Source organism: Tasmannia lanceolata, unplaced genomic scaffold (genome assembly GCF_043159265.1).
Source record: "Tasmannia lanceolata isolate RefF3 unplaced genomic scaffold, GAP_Taslan_0.1 ptg000008l, whole genome shotgun sequence".
NCBI classification, from domain to species: Eukaryota; Viridiplantae; Streptophyta; class Magnoliopsida; order Canellales; family Winteraceae; genus Tasmannia; species Tasmannia lanceolata.
The window spans coordinates 28,691,410-28,711,657 of record NW_027518685.1 but is presented as its reverse complement, the minus strand read 5'-3'; the positions used below and the strand labels follow the sequence as shown (position 1 = coordinate 28,711,657).

The following is a 20,248-nucleotide window of genomic DNA, read 5'->3' as shown; positions in this document are numbered from 1 at the left end:
TTTTAGACAAAAAATCCGCCACCATGTTGGGCTCTCTCCATGCGTGTCAAGTTTATCAGGAGATTCAGGACGCAGGAAGCAAGTCACTCTTTTTGCAAAATTAAAGCTCATTTATCAGTACCCCGACATTGGCCTTACCCAACCAACACAATCCGCTCTTAGAAGCAGATTGGGATGGTTCAAAAGTGGGGTTAGGTGAAGAAAAATAACATGACTTCTGTCTTCAAGAAGGTTTCCTATTGAAAGGGAATCAATTATGTGTCAGAAAGCTCTCTTCGACATTAGATTATGCAAGAATCCCATGAAGGGCACTTTGGAAGCGATATGATCCTACAACTTGTCTCTAAAGATTATTTTTGGCCATCTATGCACAAGGAGATATTTAGGTTGGTTGATCAATATTGTGCATGCCAAACTTCCAAAGAAACTACTACTAATGCCAGCAGTGCCTATACTTGAAGCTCCATGGACATATATGAGCATGGATTTTGTCCAGGGTCTTCCAAGAACTCAAAGAGATAGAGATTCTATATTTGTCATTATAGACAGATTTCAAAAGTGACACATCTTGTAGCTTGCTGCAAGACCATCGCATATTACTTCTTTATACTTCTACGGGATAGTTCGTTTGCATGGAGTGTTCCATTACTTCTTATAGTGATCGTAAATTTATAAGTTATTTTTCGAGAAGTCCTTGAAATTTTTTTTATACCACTCTGTCTTTTGGTAGTGTCCATACGATGGGCAGACCGAAGCTGAAAACCGAAGCCTTGGGAATTTGCTTTGTAGCCTTGTTTGGAGCAATCCTAGGTGGGAACACACCTTCTTACAAGCTGAGTTTACATTCAATATTTTTTCGAAAATCAAGGTTTCAGGTTTCGGCATGTGATTTGATCGTGGCAGAAATAGAAATAAATCGGTTTTGAATTGAAATTTATGTAAAAATCCAGTACAATTATGGAAACGTATGGAAACAATAAAATGAGCACAAACGTACACTAAAAAACCATCACATCAGATAAAAAAATGCCCATAATGATTTAACATCGAAAATTTAGTGACATGTGTTGTAGTGCATGTCTGATCTAGTACATATGAAATTTGACATATATATATATATATATTTTTTTTTGAAAGATGTGAAATTTTACATATAATTCGCCTAAACATTTCTACATAATACACACACCACATTTTTATGTAATTCATACAAATATAATTATGTAATACATAATGGCATATTATACCACAAATACACTTAGGCCACATTTAAACACCCAAAGATTTAAATTTGGATTTCTCACATTTGCAGTTGAGATGTGAATCTGGATCGGATCCTTTGATTGTTAAATCAGCTACAACAGTGAAAAATAATAATAATCTGATTTTCATCTTTCCTGCGATCCTTCACCCCTCGTTGCTCCTCGACCTTGCTGTAGCAACAGCAAGATGTCCCTCCCTCACTCCCTTGTACAACATGAGCATGAGGATGATTGATGTATTTTGTATCCAAAACTCAAATCCAAATCCAAATACAAAAACATGCGGCATCCAAACGTGGCCTTACAGTATTGGTTTAATGATTCGTTTTGATTTCGGTATCTGATTCATTGGGAAAATGCCTTCTGCGATGGTCCCTAGCAAATCCCACCATAACTATATCATTTCCCTCTAAATCGAGGATAGGAAAAAAAATTCTCAAGAAAAAATTTCCACTAGAATACTAAAATTATATTTGCACCCCCTCTTGTTTTTGACACGTTTAACTCTAACCCTGACTTCCAAAACGTGACAAGTACACCTCCCGAGGTTTCAAAATGTGACAAGTACACCCCCTCCGTCAACGGTCCGTCAGTTTAACCTGACGGAAAGACAGAAACTAACCACGGTTAATATTTTGAGGACAAAAATACCCTCATTTGCAGAGGGAATAAGGTTACGCCATTTCCACCGCCACCGTCGCCATCTCCGGCCATTGCCGTCACCTCCACCACAGACAATGAAACCCCACCCCATGGCTACATCAAACCCACATTTCAAGAAAAAAATATTGATAAAAACAAAAAAAAGCCCTAAAATATTAGGGTTTATATGCAAATCATTATAATGGTGTGAATGAAGACAAATAAAACTCCTAAATCTAGGGTTTATGATGATAAATAAACAAGGGTTTGAATCAAATCCTAATTTTTCAGTTTTCAAATCTGAAAATCCTAATTTTCAATTGGGGAAGACAAGGGCATTTTGGTCATTTCCGCCTCGCCATCTACTCCGTCACATAAAAAAATAAAATTACAGGGGGTGTACTTGTCATGTTTTGAAAGTTTTAGAGTTGAATGTGTCAGAAATTAGAGGGGGTGTATCTGTATTTTTCCCTTTCTTTTAATCAAAATTGGGCTTAAAAGCAAGAACAATTCCTTTCTAATTTGCAAGATAAAGAAAACATCAATGTGACAATCTGTAGTCACTTCCATTCAATTACAGAAAAATGATGATAAGAAGCATATGCAAAAAAAAACAAAAAACAAAAAAAAAACCCTTTTTTTCTTCGAAACACACCGTTGCATCAAATTATCAGTGGTTAATCGTGGCCCTGGTTTTTTCTCCTCTTCTTCTTCCTATGCTGTGCCTTTTGATCAATTGACCAGTTTTTGACCGTTTCGAAGAAGGTATTTTCTCTGTGCTTGCGTTTAGATTTATTCAGGGTTTTCATTTCTTGATGGAATCGGAGAAGGTCATTGAAGGAAACGGAAGAGCGTTCCAGGTAGGCCGAAACGGCTTGTGAAGCTCCGGTTTCGGTGGAGACGGAACGAGAGATAGTGCGAGTGGCTGTTTTGAGAGAGATGGGATTGGAAGAGACGACTGATCCGTTTATAGATTTCATTTTCTGCTAGATTTTCTGCTTGTTCTCACCTTCTAGGGATTATCACAAAGATATGTTCTTTCACTACGCCCTCTTTCTTTGTACGAGTAGGGTTTTTCATCTTCTTTTTGCAGAGGAATTATACGGAGAAAAGAGTTTATACCCGTCCATTTTAACCTCCACAAATCCAAGGGTTGGGATTAAGGGTGGAAACGAGCGTCCGACGCTCGGCTCGTTAAGCTCAAAGCTCCCTCGGGCTCGGCTCGGCTCAGCTTGGTCAGGCTCGGCCAGGCTCGCGAGCCTTATCGAGCTCGGGTTATATTAAGTTCACACCCCTGATCTTCCCTGGACAACCCTATTTAGTTTAATTTGACCACTCTTTTTACACTACGGGGGGGGTGGTCCAAGTAACAAATGGGGTTCCAAAAAAAAAAGTGACATATTTTGCCTCCCCCTTTCACTCCTTGGACAACCCTTTTAGTGTGTATATTAATATATAATATATATATTTAAATATATTAAAATCTTAACGAGCCTTAACAAGCCGAGCCGAGCCGAGCCTGGCCTAGCTCGGCTCGTTAAGGATTCGAGCCGAGCTCAAGCGAGCTTCTGAGCCCGAGCCAAAATTGACACCCTTAGTTGGGATGATCCTATGGAGCTGATTTCTTGGGCACATCCTATCTATGTGAGGGCCCATCAAATTAATGGTTTGCATCACCCAAACAATGTGGGCCCCCACTCTATTTTAAGTTGACGGAGTAGATAAGTTATCTACTTGCATCTTTTTTACATGTCTGTGGATATTATGTCCATTACCATGCTTATCTGGAATGATTACACGTTCAATAACCTTGCACGCTTGCCAGATTCGCCTAGTAAGCGTGCGACGCCTGTCACGTGCCCCGCGGTCGGGGGCGTGACACAATGCGACACTGGAGGAGAGTTTGGTCAGTGAAAAGAGAGTTCCCTAGATTTTAATTAGATCCATTTTTTTGGCTCACAGACTACCTTATCCTCTTAGGCCTCTCTTGTGTCATGTTGGATGGGCAGTGAGACACCAGGCGACGCTAGTCTTCCGTAGTTGATGGAAATAGTGGTTGAGATGATGATTTTCTAAAATTGTATCCTTGAAAATGGGCATACTTGCCATTTTATATAATCATTTTTATCTCATTCCATACATAAATCACGCTCATAGGGTATTTATTCATGTTGGACCTTTGGGAAGTCCAGGGAACTTCAGGAGTATCGCCTTAGTCTCAGTCCGACTATTAGCTTCCACTCTGAAAACACGATCGAGTTAGTTGGAAGGTCCGAGATTTAAACCCAAAGACTCTGCCAAAGCCAAACTATGTGTGTGTGTATTAGTAAGCCGAGATCGAACCAGAGACCTCAAGGTTGAGAAACACAGCTCAACCATTCTCTAGTTAACGCTCACCCAAGAATCCTTCTCAAACGGTTAGAACTTCAAAGTTATAATTAGCAGCTCTTTCCCCTCACGAAAAAGTGACCCATATACCCTTATCTCATGAAAAATGAGAAAATTGAAAGACAAAAAAACTTATTTTAAAAGAAAAAACTCATAAAATACCAATCAAGAAAAATGATCAAAACACCCTTATCTCATGGAATATGATAAAAGTATAAATAATATCTAGAAAAGGAAACAATCCTAAATATACTTTTATGTCAAGGAAAATTATCAAAATGCCCTATGTCATGGAAAATAACCGAAATATGTTATCTCATTGAAGATGAGAAATAAATAGAAAATAACCAGAATACCCTTTTCAGCTTTTCTCATTGCAAATTCTGTAAAACTCCCATTTTCATTGATTTTTTTTTTCATGTTTAACCGAAAGCTATTAGAGATTTTCAAAATGGTATTGAAAATTAAAAGGATTTTTACAAGTTATATTTAAAATAGAATTTTTTTTTTCAAACAGGGCCGGTCGACCAGGGGTTCCCGGGCGACCGCGGATTGGTTTCTAGAAACATAATCAATTTCCAGAAAGGTTTGGGCGGGCGACCGCGAGTAGCCCGGTCGACCGCTGTTCTTTGGATCGGAAAAAAATAAAAAGACCAGAAGCATGTCGGCGGGCGACTGCGGTAGCCCGATCGACCGTGGCGGTTCGAAAATCTATCCGTTGGGAGAAATTGAACATGGCTTTTCACTTCCGTTTTCAACTTTCTTTCATGTCTTTTGCTTCCCAACAGTCATGGATGATTTTTAAACACCAGGGACACTTTGTGGATGATCCAAAACACTTAAATCGGCGATCGAATGGTCATTATTCAAACCAATCCAAGGGATGTCTTGAAGATATGTTTATCTTAATGAATAGACATCAAATGCTCTATAAAAATAGCATAAATCTGTCTTTTGAATACACAGAAAAACAGTTATTGCTGTAGCTTTTCTCTCTCAATCCCCTTCTCTCTTGTTTTTCATTTTAGTTTTCATAAAGCAGTGCACTAAACACTGTTTTCTACAGAAACAGTTTGTGTTTTTCTCTAAGGCATGAAGTTCTTGAAAGGCGTTTTGGGTTTGATTCTGCTTGTGCAAAGCGTCATCAAACATTTATAAAATCTTCCTACAAGGCTTCATTGTATCTTAGAGGCAATTCGCGGATCCCCTTTGCACAAAATTGGTGGGGGCGAAATTTGTCTGAAGGAAAGCGATTACGCGCCTTGAAGCAATTCTACAAATTCTATTCTCTCGACATTCCCACCAACAATCTTAAGACAAATTTCTCTCGTTGTTTTTGAGTGCTTAAATGGTGTTGTTTTCGATTCGTCAAACTTGAACGTTTTGACAAAGAGAGTTTCAAGCGGTGGCAGAAGAAGTTGCACTTCATTCTCACTTCACTCAAAGTGGTTCGTGTTCTCACAACCCCAAAGCCGGTGGCAGTTGAAAATGAGACTCTAGCGCAGGCTCGTGCAAGGCTGAAATGAGAACAAGATGACTACATCTGCAAATGACACATCCTCAACACTATGTCGGATACACTTTTCGACATAACCACATTATGGGATCGGCAAGTGAGATTTGGACTGTACTTGAAACCAAATACATGGCGGAAGATGCAAGTAGCAAGAAGTTTACTGTAAGTCAGTTTTTGAATTTCCGCATGGTAAATGATAGATCAGTCATTGATCAGTTACATAAAATTCAACATATAGTAAGTCAAATACATTTGCAAGGCATTCTTCTTGATGACTCTTTCATTGTACCTTCGATAATTGATAAACTTCCACCAACTTGGAAAGACTTTAGAAAAAGTCTTAAGCACAAGAAAGAGAAAATGTCTCTTGAAGATTTGGCTCAATGCCTCAGGATTGAGGAAGAGTCAAGGATAAGAGATAACAAAGAAGAGCATGAACATTTATCCTCTAAAATCTATTTGGTGAAAAATGTAAAGGACTCGAACCAACAAGGGAAAGGCAATCAGAAGAGAAATAAGAATCTCGAAAAGAAGTTCAATAAGAACAAGAGAAGAAAATGGGCTTGTTTCAATTATGGCAAACCTGGCTATTACAAAAGTGAGTGCCTTGTTCTTAAAGATAAGAAGTCGGGTGCACCAACAGACAAAGAAAAGTTTGTGGCCATGATTTTAGAGGAAAATGTGCTTGAAGATGGCAATGATTGATGGATTGACTCAGGCGCGACGGTGCATGTCTGCATAGACAGGAATCTCTTTTCAACCTACGAAATAGTTGAAGATGGAAGTGTACTCTATATGGGCAATTCGTCGACAGCAGAAGTCAAAGAAAAAGGAAAGGTGGAACTTGAATTCACATCTGGCAAATGTCACAATCTAACCAATGTCTATCATGTACTAGAAGTTAGAAAGAATTTGATGTCTGGAAGCATTCTTAACAAGAATGGCTTCAAACTTGTATTTGAATCTGACAAATTTATTCTTTCTAAAGGGGGTACCTTTGTAGGGAGGGGATATATGTATGAAGGAATGTTTAAGTTGAATATTAATAAAGTGAATATGTTTACTTATGTTGTTGATTCTTCTTTATCTTTATGGCATAGTCGATTAGGACATGTTAATGCTAAGAAAATGAATGATATGGTTAAATTAGAATTGATTCCTAAGTATCAACATGACTTGGTAGATAAATGCAAAATATGCATGCAAACTAAGATCATTACAAAGTCATTTCCTAAAGTGTATAGGAATAATAACTTGTTAGACCTTGTTCATAGTGATATGTGTGATATACATAGTGTCCCCACTAAATGAGGCAAAAAGTACTTTGTCACTTTTATTGATGACCATTCAAAGTACTGTTATGTATATCTCCTTAGTCACAAAAATGAGGTTTTACAAAAGTTTAAAGTATATAAAACTGAAGTTGAAAACCAATGTGGATCAAATATTAAGTGTTTAAGATCCGATAGGGGTAGTGAATATTACTTTCTTGATTTTTGTGAATCGGAAGGCATTATTCATGAAACTACTGCCCCTTATACTCCACAGCAAAATGGAGTAGCTGAAAGGAAAAATATGACTTTAATTGAAATGGTAAATGTAATGCTTGTAAATTCTAGTTTAAACAAGAGTTTTTGGGGTGAAGCCTTACTTACGGCTTGTCACATCTTGAATAGAGTTTCAAGTAAGAATTCTAATATAACCCCTTATAAGTTTTGGAAGAACAGAAAACTAAACTTAAGTTACTTTAAAGTTTGGAGTTGTAGGGCTATAGTTAAAGTCCCTAAGTCAAAGTTAAGAAAGTTAGGAGAGAAGGGTATTGAAGGTATTTTCTTAGGATATGCCATTCATAGTAAGGCCTATAGATTTCTATTGATAGAACCCAATGATTTTCTTGAGGTAAACACTATAGTTGAGTCAAGAGATGCTATTTTCTATGAAATAGATTTACTTCTATTCCAAAGGAAGTTGAGTCTAGTACTTCCATGGAACCCCCTCTAGAACTTCAAAAAGAAGTCGGTGAAACTAGTGATATAAGAAGAAGTAAAAGAAATCGAAAAGAAAAGAGTTTTGGTCCTAACTTTGTTACTTATCCAGTAGAAGGAACAAGAGAAAAACTTCATACTTCGATCATGTTAGACTTAAACATAGAAAGTGATCCTCAAACCTATGTAGAAGCCGTAAAGTCATAAGATGTTGTCTTTTGGAATGAAGCAATTAATGATGAAATGGATTCTATAATGGGAAATAAGACTTGTATGTTAGTTGACCTACCACCTGGGTCAAAACCAATATGTTGTAAGTGGATCTTCAAGAAGAAGATGAGAGTAGATGGATCAATAGAGAAGTTTAAGGCAAGACTAGTTGCCAAAGGGCTAACACAAAAATCCGGTATTGATTACTTTGACACATATTCACCAGTTGCTAGGATTTTTACCATTAGAGTCTTGATAGCTCTTGCTTCCATATACAAACTTCATAGTCACCAAATGGATGTTAAAACTGCATTCTTGAATGATGAATTGGATGAAGAAGTATACATGGAACAAAAAGAATGTTTCATACTATCAGGACAAGAGCATAATGTTTATAAACTAATCAAATCTTTGTATGGCCTTAAGCAAGCCCCTAAGCAATGACATGAAAGATTCGATAAAGTTTTAGTGTCAAATGGCTATAGAATACACGAGTCAGGTAAGTGTATTTATAGTAAATTTGAAGGTAATAAAGGTGTTATAATATGTCTATATGTTGATAACATGTTAATATTTAGTACAGATATTGCATATATTCAAAGTACTAAATCATTTTTGTCTCAAAATTTTGATATGAAAGACATGGGTGAAGCAGATCTAATCTTGGGAATAAGAATCATAAGGAATGACAATGGTTTGATTCTAACCCAATCTCATTACATAGAAAAGGTGCTAAAAAAGTTCAATCATTTTGAGTGTTCACCTGTTTCAACACCTATTGATTCTAGTGGGAGGCTATATCCTAATCATGGTAGGATCATTTTCCAACTAGAGTATGCTAGTGCTATTGGTAGTCTCATGTATGCTATGACATGTACTAGACCAGATATAGCTTTTGCAGTAGGTAAACTTAGTAGGTTTACCAGTAGTCCTGGTTTTGCGCATTGGAATGCAATATATAGAATATTTAGATACTTAAAGAGGACTATGGAATATGGTTTATGTTATAGTGGATATCCAATAGTGATAGAAGGATACATAGATACTAGTTGGATAACTGAGTGTATAGACCATGCTTCAACCAGTGGGTGGATTTTCACTCTTGGTGGGAGAGCCGTCTCCTGGGCCTCTAAAAAGCAAACATGCTATACTACTTCTACTATGGAAGCATAATTTATAGCCTTGGCTGCATGTTGTAAAGATGTAGAATCGCTTAGGAATTCCTTATTGGAAATTCCGTTATGGCCTGAACCAACGCCATCGATTTATGTTCATTGTGATAGTCAAGCCACACTATCAAGAGCATATAATCATGCTTATAATGGTAAGTCCAAACATATAGGACTTAAACATAGTACTTACTATAAGAGAGTTATTGACCAATGGGGTTGTAACCATTGATTATGTGAGATCAAGCCAAAATTTGGCTGATCCTTTGACTAAAGCTCTTGTAAGAGATCTGATGTGTAAAACATTAGTAGGGATGGGGTTAAAGCCATTAACCAATAGTCACAAATGATGGAAAATCGACTCAACACTTGAAAAAACATCAAGTCTCGAGTTCAATGACTCCAAGTACATCGTATGGAGTGATTGCAAACAGGGACAAAGCCAAGGAGGTCCAGGGGGCAATTCCCCCCCTGAAATCTAGAAAATTTTCAAAATCTATAGGATTAAGAGTTTTTCATAAAGTTGCCCCTCTTCTATGAAAATCCAGAATCTTCCCTATCTTATAGGATTTTGCCAACCAAATTAATGCCTTTTTCCTCCTAGATTAACTCTATCCAGAATCTTCCATATATTATAGGATTTTGTCACCTATTAATGCCCTTTTTCCACCTAGATAACCCCTCTATATCTCTCTCTCTCTCTCTCAATATCAATCAATGCCCCCTCTCTTGTTTCAACTGATTTGCTGAGGGGAATGGCACCTTATCTGCATGATTGTATATGATGTAGGCCTGTATTTGAAAAATAGTACACAACAAGACGATCAAAGCCGTCCATTTGATTAAGGGAGTCACAAGATTTTACATGGTGTAAGCCCGTATTAGAAAAATTGTATTGTACGGGCTGCACCACAGGATGATCTAAACCATCCATTTGATGTGCCAAGACGAAAATAGGTCGTGCCCAAAAATTCATTTATGTGGGAACATAATATGATGTACACCTCTATATATATTAGAGGGCTAGGATCGTCCCATGTAAATGAATTTTTGGGCACAGCCTATTAACGTTGTGGCCCATCAAATGGACGGTTTGGATCATCCTATGGCATGGCCTGGACAATACTTTTTGAAAAATACTGGACTATACATATGAAAACTCTACTAGTTAATTATGAGATTTTATATGTTGTATGAATGTAAAGTCAAGTATTTTTTAAAAAGTAGGGCCCAATTCATAAGATGATCCAAACTGTTCATTTGTTGCGCACGATATAAGTAGGTTGCACGCCTGCACCCTGTAAATAATCTCCATAGGATGATCCTAACCCTCCGATCTATAATGGGATTGCCCGCTATAGAAACCTTTATAGATTGAATGGTTAGGATCATCCTATGGAGATGATTTACGTGATGCAACCTATTTATGTTGTGGCCCAATAAATGAACGGTTTGGATCATCGTATGAAGTGGGCCCCATAGTATTTTTTGAAAAATGCTTGACTTTACGTGCACGCAAAATATAAAATCTCGAATATTATTGGGATTTTCAAAGTAGAAAGTGATCCTCTTGGGGGTCTTGGAATTTATTAAATCACCAATATTCTTGGGCAATGCATAGTGGGCCCTACTACATCAAAATTTGAGGTGTAAAATGTGGGTTCCACCTTATGCATCGGTTAGGGGGAGATGGTGGGCCCTACCTATCAAACATGAAGTGTAGAATGGTGGGCCTCAACATGCTATAACAACCTTCTTTGCAACTTTGCCCCCCTAGAGCAAATTCCTAGCTTCGTTCCTGATTGCAAGCACTGATAGACTTGGTACATGTAATGTTTATAAGGGTAAGGATGAGCAAATGAGCTCTTAATAGACTTATAACATAGTGTTGGAGTGCTTTAGTTACAGGGACACGCTTAATAAGTCTACCTATGTGAGTGTGGGAGTGGTGCCGCTTCCTATGAGACTTGGCTAGTCTCTAGAGTACTCGTGAAACCAAGATATAGACAAAAGGCCAATACATGTGTCGGCTCTTAGAAACTGCTTATAAAGACGAAATCTTATGTGTGAAGATGTGTCCGGTTAGTCAAATAGAATAGCTAGTTCAAAGATACGTCTGCTATGTAATTCTGGCTAACTTTGATGTATTTTCACTAAGTGAAGGTTCAAATCGAGAGATATCTTCATTTATGCATAAGGTTTCCAAGCCTGATGAGAAAGTTATTTTCATTTTGAAAATGGTGGGGGGATTGTTAGAGATTTTCAAAATAGTATTGAAAATTAAAAGGATTTTTACAAGTGATATTTAAAATAGAAAAAAATAATTTTCAGATAGGGCCGGTCGACCGGAAGTTCCCGGGCGACCGCGGATTGGATTCTGAAAACATAATCAATTTCCAGAAAGGTTTGGGCTAGCCTGGTCAACCGCGGTTCTTTGGATCGGAAAAAATAAAAAAGACCAGAAGCATGTCGAGAGGAGACTGCGGTAGCCCGGTCGATCGCGGCGGTTCGAAAATCTATCCGTTGGGAGAAATTGGACATGGCTTTTCACTTCCGTCTTCAACCTTCTTTCATGTCTTTTGCTTCCCAACAGTCATGGATGATTTTTAAACACAAGGGACACTTTGTGGATGATCCAAAGCACTTAGATCGTAAAGAGATGCGATCGAATGGTCATTATTCAAAACAATCCAATGGATGTCTTGAGGAGATGTTTCTCTTAATGAATAGACATCAAATGCTCTATAAAAAGAGCATAAATCTGTCTTTTGAATACACAGAAAACAGTTATTGCTGTAGCTTTTCTCTCAATCCCTTCTCTCTTGTTTTTTATTTTAGTTTTTATAAAGCAGTGCACTAAACACTGTTTTCTGCATAAACAATTTTAGTGTTTTTCGCTAAGGCTTGAAGTTCTTGAAAGGCGTTTTGGGTTTGATTTCGCTTGTGCAAAACGTCATCAAACAATTGGTGGGGGCAAAATTTGTGTTAAAGAAAGCGTTTACGCGCCTTGAAGCAACTCTACAAATTCTATTCTCTTGACATTACCACCAACAAAAGCTTGGCCCTATCATGTGCCCTTGATGATTTATCTTTCTCATGTGCTTGATTTTCTCTTTAATCGGTCTATGGTCATTTTATCAGATGAATCAATCCTCACTATCCTTTCCAAGAGTCCTTTGTGTCAAACTTGTGGGTCTCAGCCGTTGGTTTTGAAAAATTACTTTTGGTTTGGTTTCCCCAAACCTATCGAGTACCTTTCGGATACATCCTATTCTTCTTCATGCCTAATTATTATTTTTGGGCATGCTTTTTATCCTACATATAAAATGTTGGAAATGTAGGCAAAATGTGGGGTGTCTATACAAAGTTTATAGGGATACAACAACCAAAAAATTCTGAACAAAAAAGAGTTGTGTCTTCAATCACACGAAGGGTATTTTTGGTAAAAAAAAAGAGTTTAGTATCTATTGTATGCTAATATGATCCACATTTAGGGGCTTTCTTGAAAACATTTTTTTTTTAAATATTAAACATTTGGCTAAAGCATGATTCTTGATGACTAATCTCTATATATTTTACAAATCATTGATTTATAGGTACAAACCCCTTTAATAATTCAATTAAAAGAGAATGGTCTTTCTTGGTCAGGTAAAAATCACATCCCAACAAACCCATGATCAGTCTCATTTTCATCATGCTTATGAAATCAATATATGGGACTCTATGATTGCAAACAGATCTGATTTTAACACATGAAGCAATGTGGTATGCCAACACCCATAGGCGTGGAACGGGGAACGTAGCAGGGTCACCATGGCTTGAGCCATGTTACCCTTATGGTCCACCTTAAGATATTCAGGATATACGATTGGGCATGAGAGGTGGACGTACCTTAGATTAATAAGCAGGTCTTTATATCGTTTTCTTTTGAGTAATTAGGAGTGAATTTATTTTTTAAGCAAAAGCTCAACCCGACCTGATCCAAGTTGCACCCTTATTGTGTAATGGCCCATCTATCTATGATGGGCTCTGCAAAAATGGCTTATTCAAGACACCACATGAGAAGCGGAGGACCAACCTAATTTGCTCGATGATATGTCATATTGCGAACCATTCATGCAAGCCTATGCTCATTATAGGTTGCAATAATTTACCATAAGTACAGAAATACAAACCAGCATGAAAGGTGTTGTTGGGGTAAAAATCTGACCACCAGTTGAAGCTCGACATGTGGCTCTGCTAGTGCTCGGAGTCTTAACCAAAGCCCACTTCGCACCTCTCCCCAAAGCCCACTTTGCACCTTTCCCTAAAGCCCTAATATTAGAAACCGAGCCTCGAATGAATGACTATTGTGCCGATGACAAGGATAAATATGGAAACCGATTTCATAGGGAAGTCGGCCAACTGGAAAGACTCCAACTAGGGACTCCAACTAGGGCAAGTTTCTTAAACTGCCTAGGACTCCAAATCTATAAAGAGGTGACCAAACTCCAATGTATGCATCTCACAACCCACTCTCAATTTCTCCTCTAGCTCTTACTATCCTTAATCCTCGGTTCTCCTGTTTGGTGTTCTGTTCTGACTTGAGCGACGGAGGGTCTCCCGGAGTCCAAACTCCATGCCCTCTAAGCCTCTAATGAGTTCTCTATGTGCTCACAGGTTGTCCCAAGCCGCCGAGCTCGGTAACAGCTTTTTCCCAATGCTCGAGTCCATTTTTCGGCATCAACAAAAGGTAGGCTAATGTTTTACAACTGATATTGTCGTTTTAGCTTTTGGCTTCTTCTTTCTTATTTCTAACTCTAATACATTTTTTTTTTTTACTTCCCACTTGTCTTAACTCCCACCTCTTATTTATACAAATGATTTAATGAGGATTTGAATGGTTTTCTTAAGTAAAACTAATGGCAGATTTGGAGCAAAACAAACTAAAAACAAAACCTACCCCTAACAAACCGGGTTCTGTCAGAAGTGGCAAACTGCGAACCTGAACCTGAACTAAGCGAACCTACCAAACATGTGACATAGGTACAAACTAGTGACTCCGGTACAAATTATCCTTTACCTTCTATTGAAGTTTTTTGAAATAAGATGTGTCACCAGCAAGGGCATTTTACACCTTATTTTCTTAGCTGCTTGGTATGAGGCTGAACATTGGTTTTGATTCTACAATGATGATACCGATCGAACGAACATTTTTTAAATGAGATGTATAGAGAAAATCTTTTTGAATTATCATGACTTTTGTTGAGGAAACCGGTCATCGTAGTGTGATCAAGGTTCTAAAATGTGTAAAGTCGAAACGTTACAAAATTTCGACCGAAATTTCGTTTTCCCCAAAATTCCAGTCGAAATTTAAGGAATATTATGAAAAATTAAAGATTTTGTTTAATATTTAATATTATCCTGAAATTTCAGAGATTTCGTCGAAATTTGGTATGGTATAAAATATTAATTCATCTGATTTCGATAGATTTCGTCCGAAATTTTGAAATTTCGGCTGAATTTTCGGTTTCTGGGAGGACCCAAATGCATCCCGAAACAGAAATTTAAAACCTCGAGTGTGATCAGGTTCATGAATATTGTTGGCCATTATAAGTCTGGACTATTTGCCTTCCTCCCATCCTCATTGGATATTTCTAGACCCTAGATCAAGTTGATAAAAAAAAAAAGTGGTCTTTTGAATGTCTTTAAAATGATTCATGTCATGTCTAAGATATTCATTCTCTGATTGACCTGGACCCACACTAGCTCACCATGTGATGTCCCATCAGATAAACAATCCCTCCATCACTAAGCACAATTGCCAGGTGGATATTGAGTCATTATAAATTTCTATAAAATGATATTATTTGAGGAGGAATTATATGGTGCCCGACCGTGAAGTAGAGCCAAGGTGGTACATACTTTAAAGGTACCACCCTTGATATTTAATCCAACAGCAGCCTCTTAAAAAGTGAGCTGCTGTTGGATCAAATATCAAGGGCAGTACCTTCCTTTTTTACAGTACTCATATAAAATCTCTTATTTGAGAGATAGAGATCCACCTAAAAATCAATCAGGAAATCTCAAAATAATCAAAGAAAAAAAAAAAAGATTAAGTGACACTAGTCAAACAAAGTATAGAGTGCACAAACAAAGTAAAGAGTGCACAAAACCTTACCCTTAATTAATATATGAAAAGTAGCCATATGACTTTTGCTATGGCCTCTCTCTAGTCAAATAAACATTATTCCAGACACCCTTGCCGAAGTCTATGCCACTAACTTCAGTAATGTCAGTCGCTTGTGAAGATGCACAAAAAGAGGTTGAAAATGGCCACTAAAAGGGGAGCGTATTCGACCCCATCACTAACAACACCACATTCCCATAGCTTAATAAATTTTTTTTTCCTGCCTCTTATCCCACACTCTACCTATACCTAAGATAATACAAACTATAGCTCCAACATAACTCACTATCTTCACCATTAATAAAAACATTTCGTATGGCTAAAACTACATTTCCCGTGATGTGGAGTGCCGTTGCAGCTACTCTTGTCGAATAAAATATAATAATAACAACACCCAACTCATTTCACCAAAGATAAATTTGAATAATAAAAAAAAAATGATCATCCCTTTAATTTGTCATCTTCAACCAGAGGTTCCAAGAAATGAAACAAAGCGAAGAAGATCATTTACTTAATTAAAACTTAACAGTAGTTTGCACATTACATACAAATTTTTACTCATTAAACATACATCTCAAGAGCTTATGGATCTTAATTTGGCTTCTCTCCTTCATTGAAAAAATGAATGTGACCATGCAAGTGATATATGACACTCACCAGCCATTTTCTCCATGTGAACAAACACCTCCTTTGAGGAAATATCAATGGTGCAATGGGTTTGGGCCCGTCGGAACTTTTCTCTTCTCGACGCCGTAACGGGGATCGATCTCGGTGTCGTTAATCAGCCCTAGTGGTTGTTCGGGAACCACCACGATCGTGGATTCGGATCGGTTTTGACGTTGAGTTTCGGATGAAGAAAATTCAACCTTGTTCATCAATGACTTTCTGTTGAAGATCAATGTGGGATGAGCGGAATTGCTTTGCATTTCGAATGAAGAGAACTCAACCTTGTTATAAATCAATGATTTCTTGTTGAAGAACAAAGTGGGATGAGAGAGATTGCTCCAAGACCTCAAATGAGTCCACCCCTGAATCAAACACAAAAGGAGACATACCCATAAGAGAATTCCCATTAGACGGAATAATATCTTTCTACTAGTAGCCATAGAGAAAGAAGATAAATGAGTATAAGATGAGGAAGCATGGATTTGAAGGAGGGTGAGAGTAAGGATAAAGAGAGAGAGAGGGACAGACAAAGATGAGATTTAGATCGAGGGATTTAGACTACTTTGTTGAGAGCTTGAATTCGATTGTAGACCAACATAAGAATTGTTGTGAAGGTGGGTTTTGAATTGGAATAGGGATTTTTTTTTTGCTTCCATATGACTCCTTTATTATGGTAAGTTAATTGGCTTTTATGGGAGTTCTTTGGTGGTGTCGATGGTGAGAGAGGGAAGAAGAGTCGACCCTTTTCCAATGAAACTTCCTTGCCGTTCAAGGAAGAGTGGCCATTAAAATCTTCAAACACACAAACGTCTTGATACGGTAATGATAGCCTTTTATGAAATACTTATGGTGGTGCATGATGCCAAAAGATAGACCCCTTTTTTGCGGTGAATTTACAAATAAACAACCAAAGGGCTCCTTTTCTATCAAAGCGTACCCCGCTCCTTCCGGCTTATGTACTTACTTAAACGTATTGAAAATGAAATAAAAGAAATCATCTTTACTATGAAGCTTGGTTTGGATAGCGACCGCAAAACTTATTTATAAGCACCGAGTGCCGACAGCAGAGAGAGAGAGAGAGAGAGAGAGAGAGAGAGAGAGAGAGAGAGTGTTGGGTCACAAAATTCTAGAAGAGGTTCGATGTTTGCTCGTCCCTGGCTTTGACCCCGAACAAAAGTATCTTTTTTTAATATAATGCAAGAGAAGAATTAGTTTTCTACTGTTGTGGCTGGATTTCTTCTCTCCCATTATTGGCAGAAAGTCAGTTTTTAAGATCAACGGTGCACATATCTATTCTAGATCTCTCTCTCTCTCTCTCTCTCTCTCTCTCTTTCTCTCCCCCCATGAACATTAAGTGGGGCCTAACAATTGAATTACTTAGAATTTTGAACTAGGTATGTCCCACCTGTACTTAATCCCACCACAAGTTCACTGTCTTCTCTCTTTGAGTACAAAGCCTTGGTGGCCCAACAATGAATGGTTTAGAACTTGGAAGAAAGTGGACATTTTTTTTTTAAATCACTCGGGTCCACCTAGTTCAAAGATCCAAACAGTTCATTTGTTGGGCCCAATGTAAATAGGGGTTGCCCGTGATCCAAACCCATTGATCAACCTCTACAAATTGGAGTGTTAGGATCATCATATAGAGATGATTTTTGGGGAAAGGCCTATTTACATTGGAGCCCTTCAAATGAACAGTTTGGATATTGGAATAATGTGGGCCGCAATAAATTTCCTAATAAATATGCATTATATGGTGTCTGTACATGTACGTACAAGCACGTTTTTTAAATAGACTGCCCACCTTGTTTAAAAATCTAAACCATTCGTTTGTTAGGCCCCAATGTAAATGTGTTGTACCACAAAAATCATCTCCATTGGATGATCCTAACTCTATGATCTATGGAGATTTCCATATGGTGTGTTTTATCTAGATTTTATAGGGTTAGTATCATCTAATGAAGATGATTTTTGGGACACAGTTTAGTAATATTAGGGTCCAACAACTGAATGGTTTGGATCTTCGAAGTTTGAACAAGGTGGGCTTCATTATATTTTTCAAAATATATGCTCACCTATGAACAGATGCACTATACATGGGGCCCACCTAATATATAACAACTATGTGCATACATTATATTATGTGCATTTTTTCTAGAAAATTCATTGCAGCCACTTTGTTCGAAGACTTAAAAGTTATCAGCCTCGACGCAAATAGGCTGTGCCCCAAAAATCATCTCCATCAGATTATCCCCAGGGGTGCAACTCGGGCGGGCTCAATTCAACCTGGAAAAAACTCGGGTTGGGTTGAGTTCAAGTCGGGTTCGGGTTGGGTTTTCTCAACCCGGGTTGAGTTCGGGTCGGGTTCGGGTTCGGGTTGAGGGCTTGGGCAACCCGAACCGAGTTCAACCTGAAAATTTTAATAATTTTTTTAGTTTTTAAGCTTAAAATCTCGGGTCGGATCGGGTTGAACTCTGGTTGGCAAAAAGGGTTGCTCGGGTCGGGTCCGGGTTGAGTAAATGGTTGCTCGGGTTGGGTTCGGGTTGGCCTCAACCCGAACCCGACCCGCACCCCTAATTATCCCTAACCATCCTACCTAATATGACGACCCCATGGACAGGGGCGGTGCCACATGTATCATAAGGGGGGCAGCCCCCCTTGAGTTGGTCTTTTCTAATACAAAATCACTCCTTAATCTGTTTTATTGCCAAAAAAAAAAAAAAAAAGTCAAATTTCAAACTTTTAGGAGCACAGGGGAAGGGTTTGTGCGGTAGAGTTAGGAGGATAAAGATAAATTTCCTTTAACTTTCTTGCAATTGATAAACTGCCATTATTTTGTAACAATAACTACAAAATTGCCCTTCAAAGTCCACTTTTTAATTTTTATGATCAACGGTAGAAGAAAAAAGAATTCTGGGGGTTTAAAGAGGAAAAGTATGTATATGAAATCAAGACCATTGATCTTGTAAAAATATCCTCCAATGGCCCAGATGGTCTTGGTACCACGCTAAATGGATACCCAACAAATTTTGAAATTTGATTTGACTCTTAACATTATTGGCCTCAGTTTTGGAATTTTTCCAATTGCAGAATATTTTTCCACCTTATGCATAGCTTGGATGGGGCCCATCATTTCATGCCATGTATTCATGGTGTTCCGCCCACAATCTCCGCCCACCATCTCCACCCAAACCCATGTATGTAGCGGGGCCCACTATTTAGTTACAATTTATTAAGAAAAATAAGTACATTTTACTAACTACTAAGAATATGTGTTAAATAGAGAAATACGTGCAATTTTCTTAATACTCTTCGAACAACTTCATAAATATGTTTTTTTTTTTAAAAGGGTTCATAAATATGTTCTAGAAGCATTCGTCTCACCTAATAATTCGCAGATCCAATCTTTATAACTATAACATCAAAACATGAAAAATCGCCGAATAAAATTGAGCGAATTTTCTGTAGGCAAAAAAATATAAATGTTTTTAAAATCGGAAGTAATTTGAATTGGAATAAGTGTGAATTTAATTTCTTTAATTTATAATAATTTTTGAATATTTTATAACAACTATTTTTTGCCCCCGTGAGAGAAAATTCCTGGCTCCGCCCCTGCCCATGGATCGAAGAATTAGTATAATTTCAGGGAGATGATTTTTCGGGCAAGACATCGATCGGGATACAACAAATGAACGGTTTGGATCTTCCAACAAAGTGAGCCCAAGTGACCTTTTTTCAAAACAAAAAAAATACAAATTTTATGGTGTCCGCGTTCAAAGATCTAAATCATTCATTGATGAGCCACACTGAGGGTTATCAAAGAGAGGAGAGAGTACTGGTTGTAAGAATAAGCATGGGTGGGGCCTACGTTTTTCAAAGATCTGAATAATTAATTTGTTAGGCCCCACCTAAGGTTCATGGGAGAGGGGGAGTTGATGGGTTTTCATTTTCTGCGAAAAATTCCTCTACCGCTCCGGGTGTCCTCTTTTGGCACATTTGTGCCATCCAAACGCCTGAATGGGTAGAAAAAGAATGGGATGTTGATTCTAATTCCCTATTGCCCCCTTTTTCTTCCTCTGGCCAACTCTCTCTAGTGTAATTTTGAATACTGTTTTCACACCACAAGGGGGTTGTCTAGGGAAGAAAAGGGGACGAATATATCGTATTCGATACTAAAATAAAAGTTGATGCGGCAGAAGAGAGCAGGAATATCAGCTTCCCCCTTGAGTTATGGTCTGTTT

At 37.9% G+C, this 20,248-nt stretch overlaps 1 protein-coding gene across 1 annotated transcript; it reads left to right on the top strand.

Moving 5' to 3' along the window:
* The first annotated feature begins 5,937 nt into the window (after positions 1 to 5,937).
* Positions 5,938 to 6,847, top strand: LOC143882861 (uncharacterized). The gene is made up of 3 exons (XM_077386257.1): positions 5,938 to 6,406; positions 6,527 to 6,699; positions 6,812 to 6,847. Exons 1-3 carry the CDS (start codon positions 5,938 to 5,940, stop codon positions 6,845 to 6,847), a joined length of 678 nt encoding a protein of 225 aa, XP_077242372.1.
* The last annotated feature ends 13,401 nt before the right edge of the window (positions 6,848 to 20,248 follow it).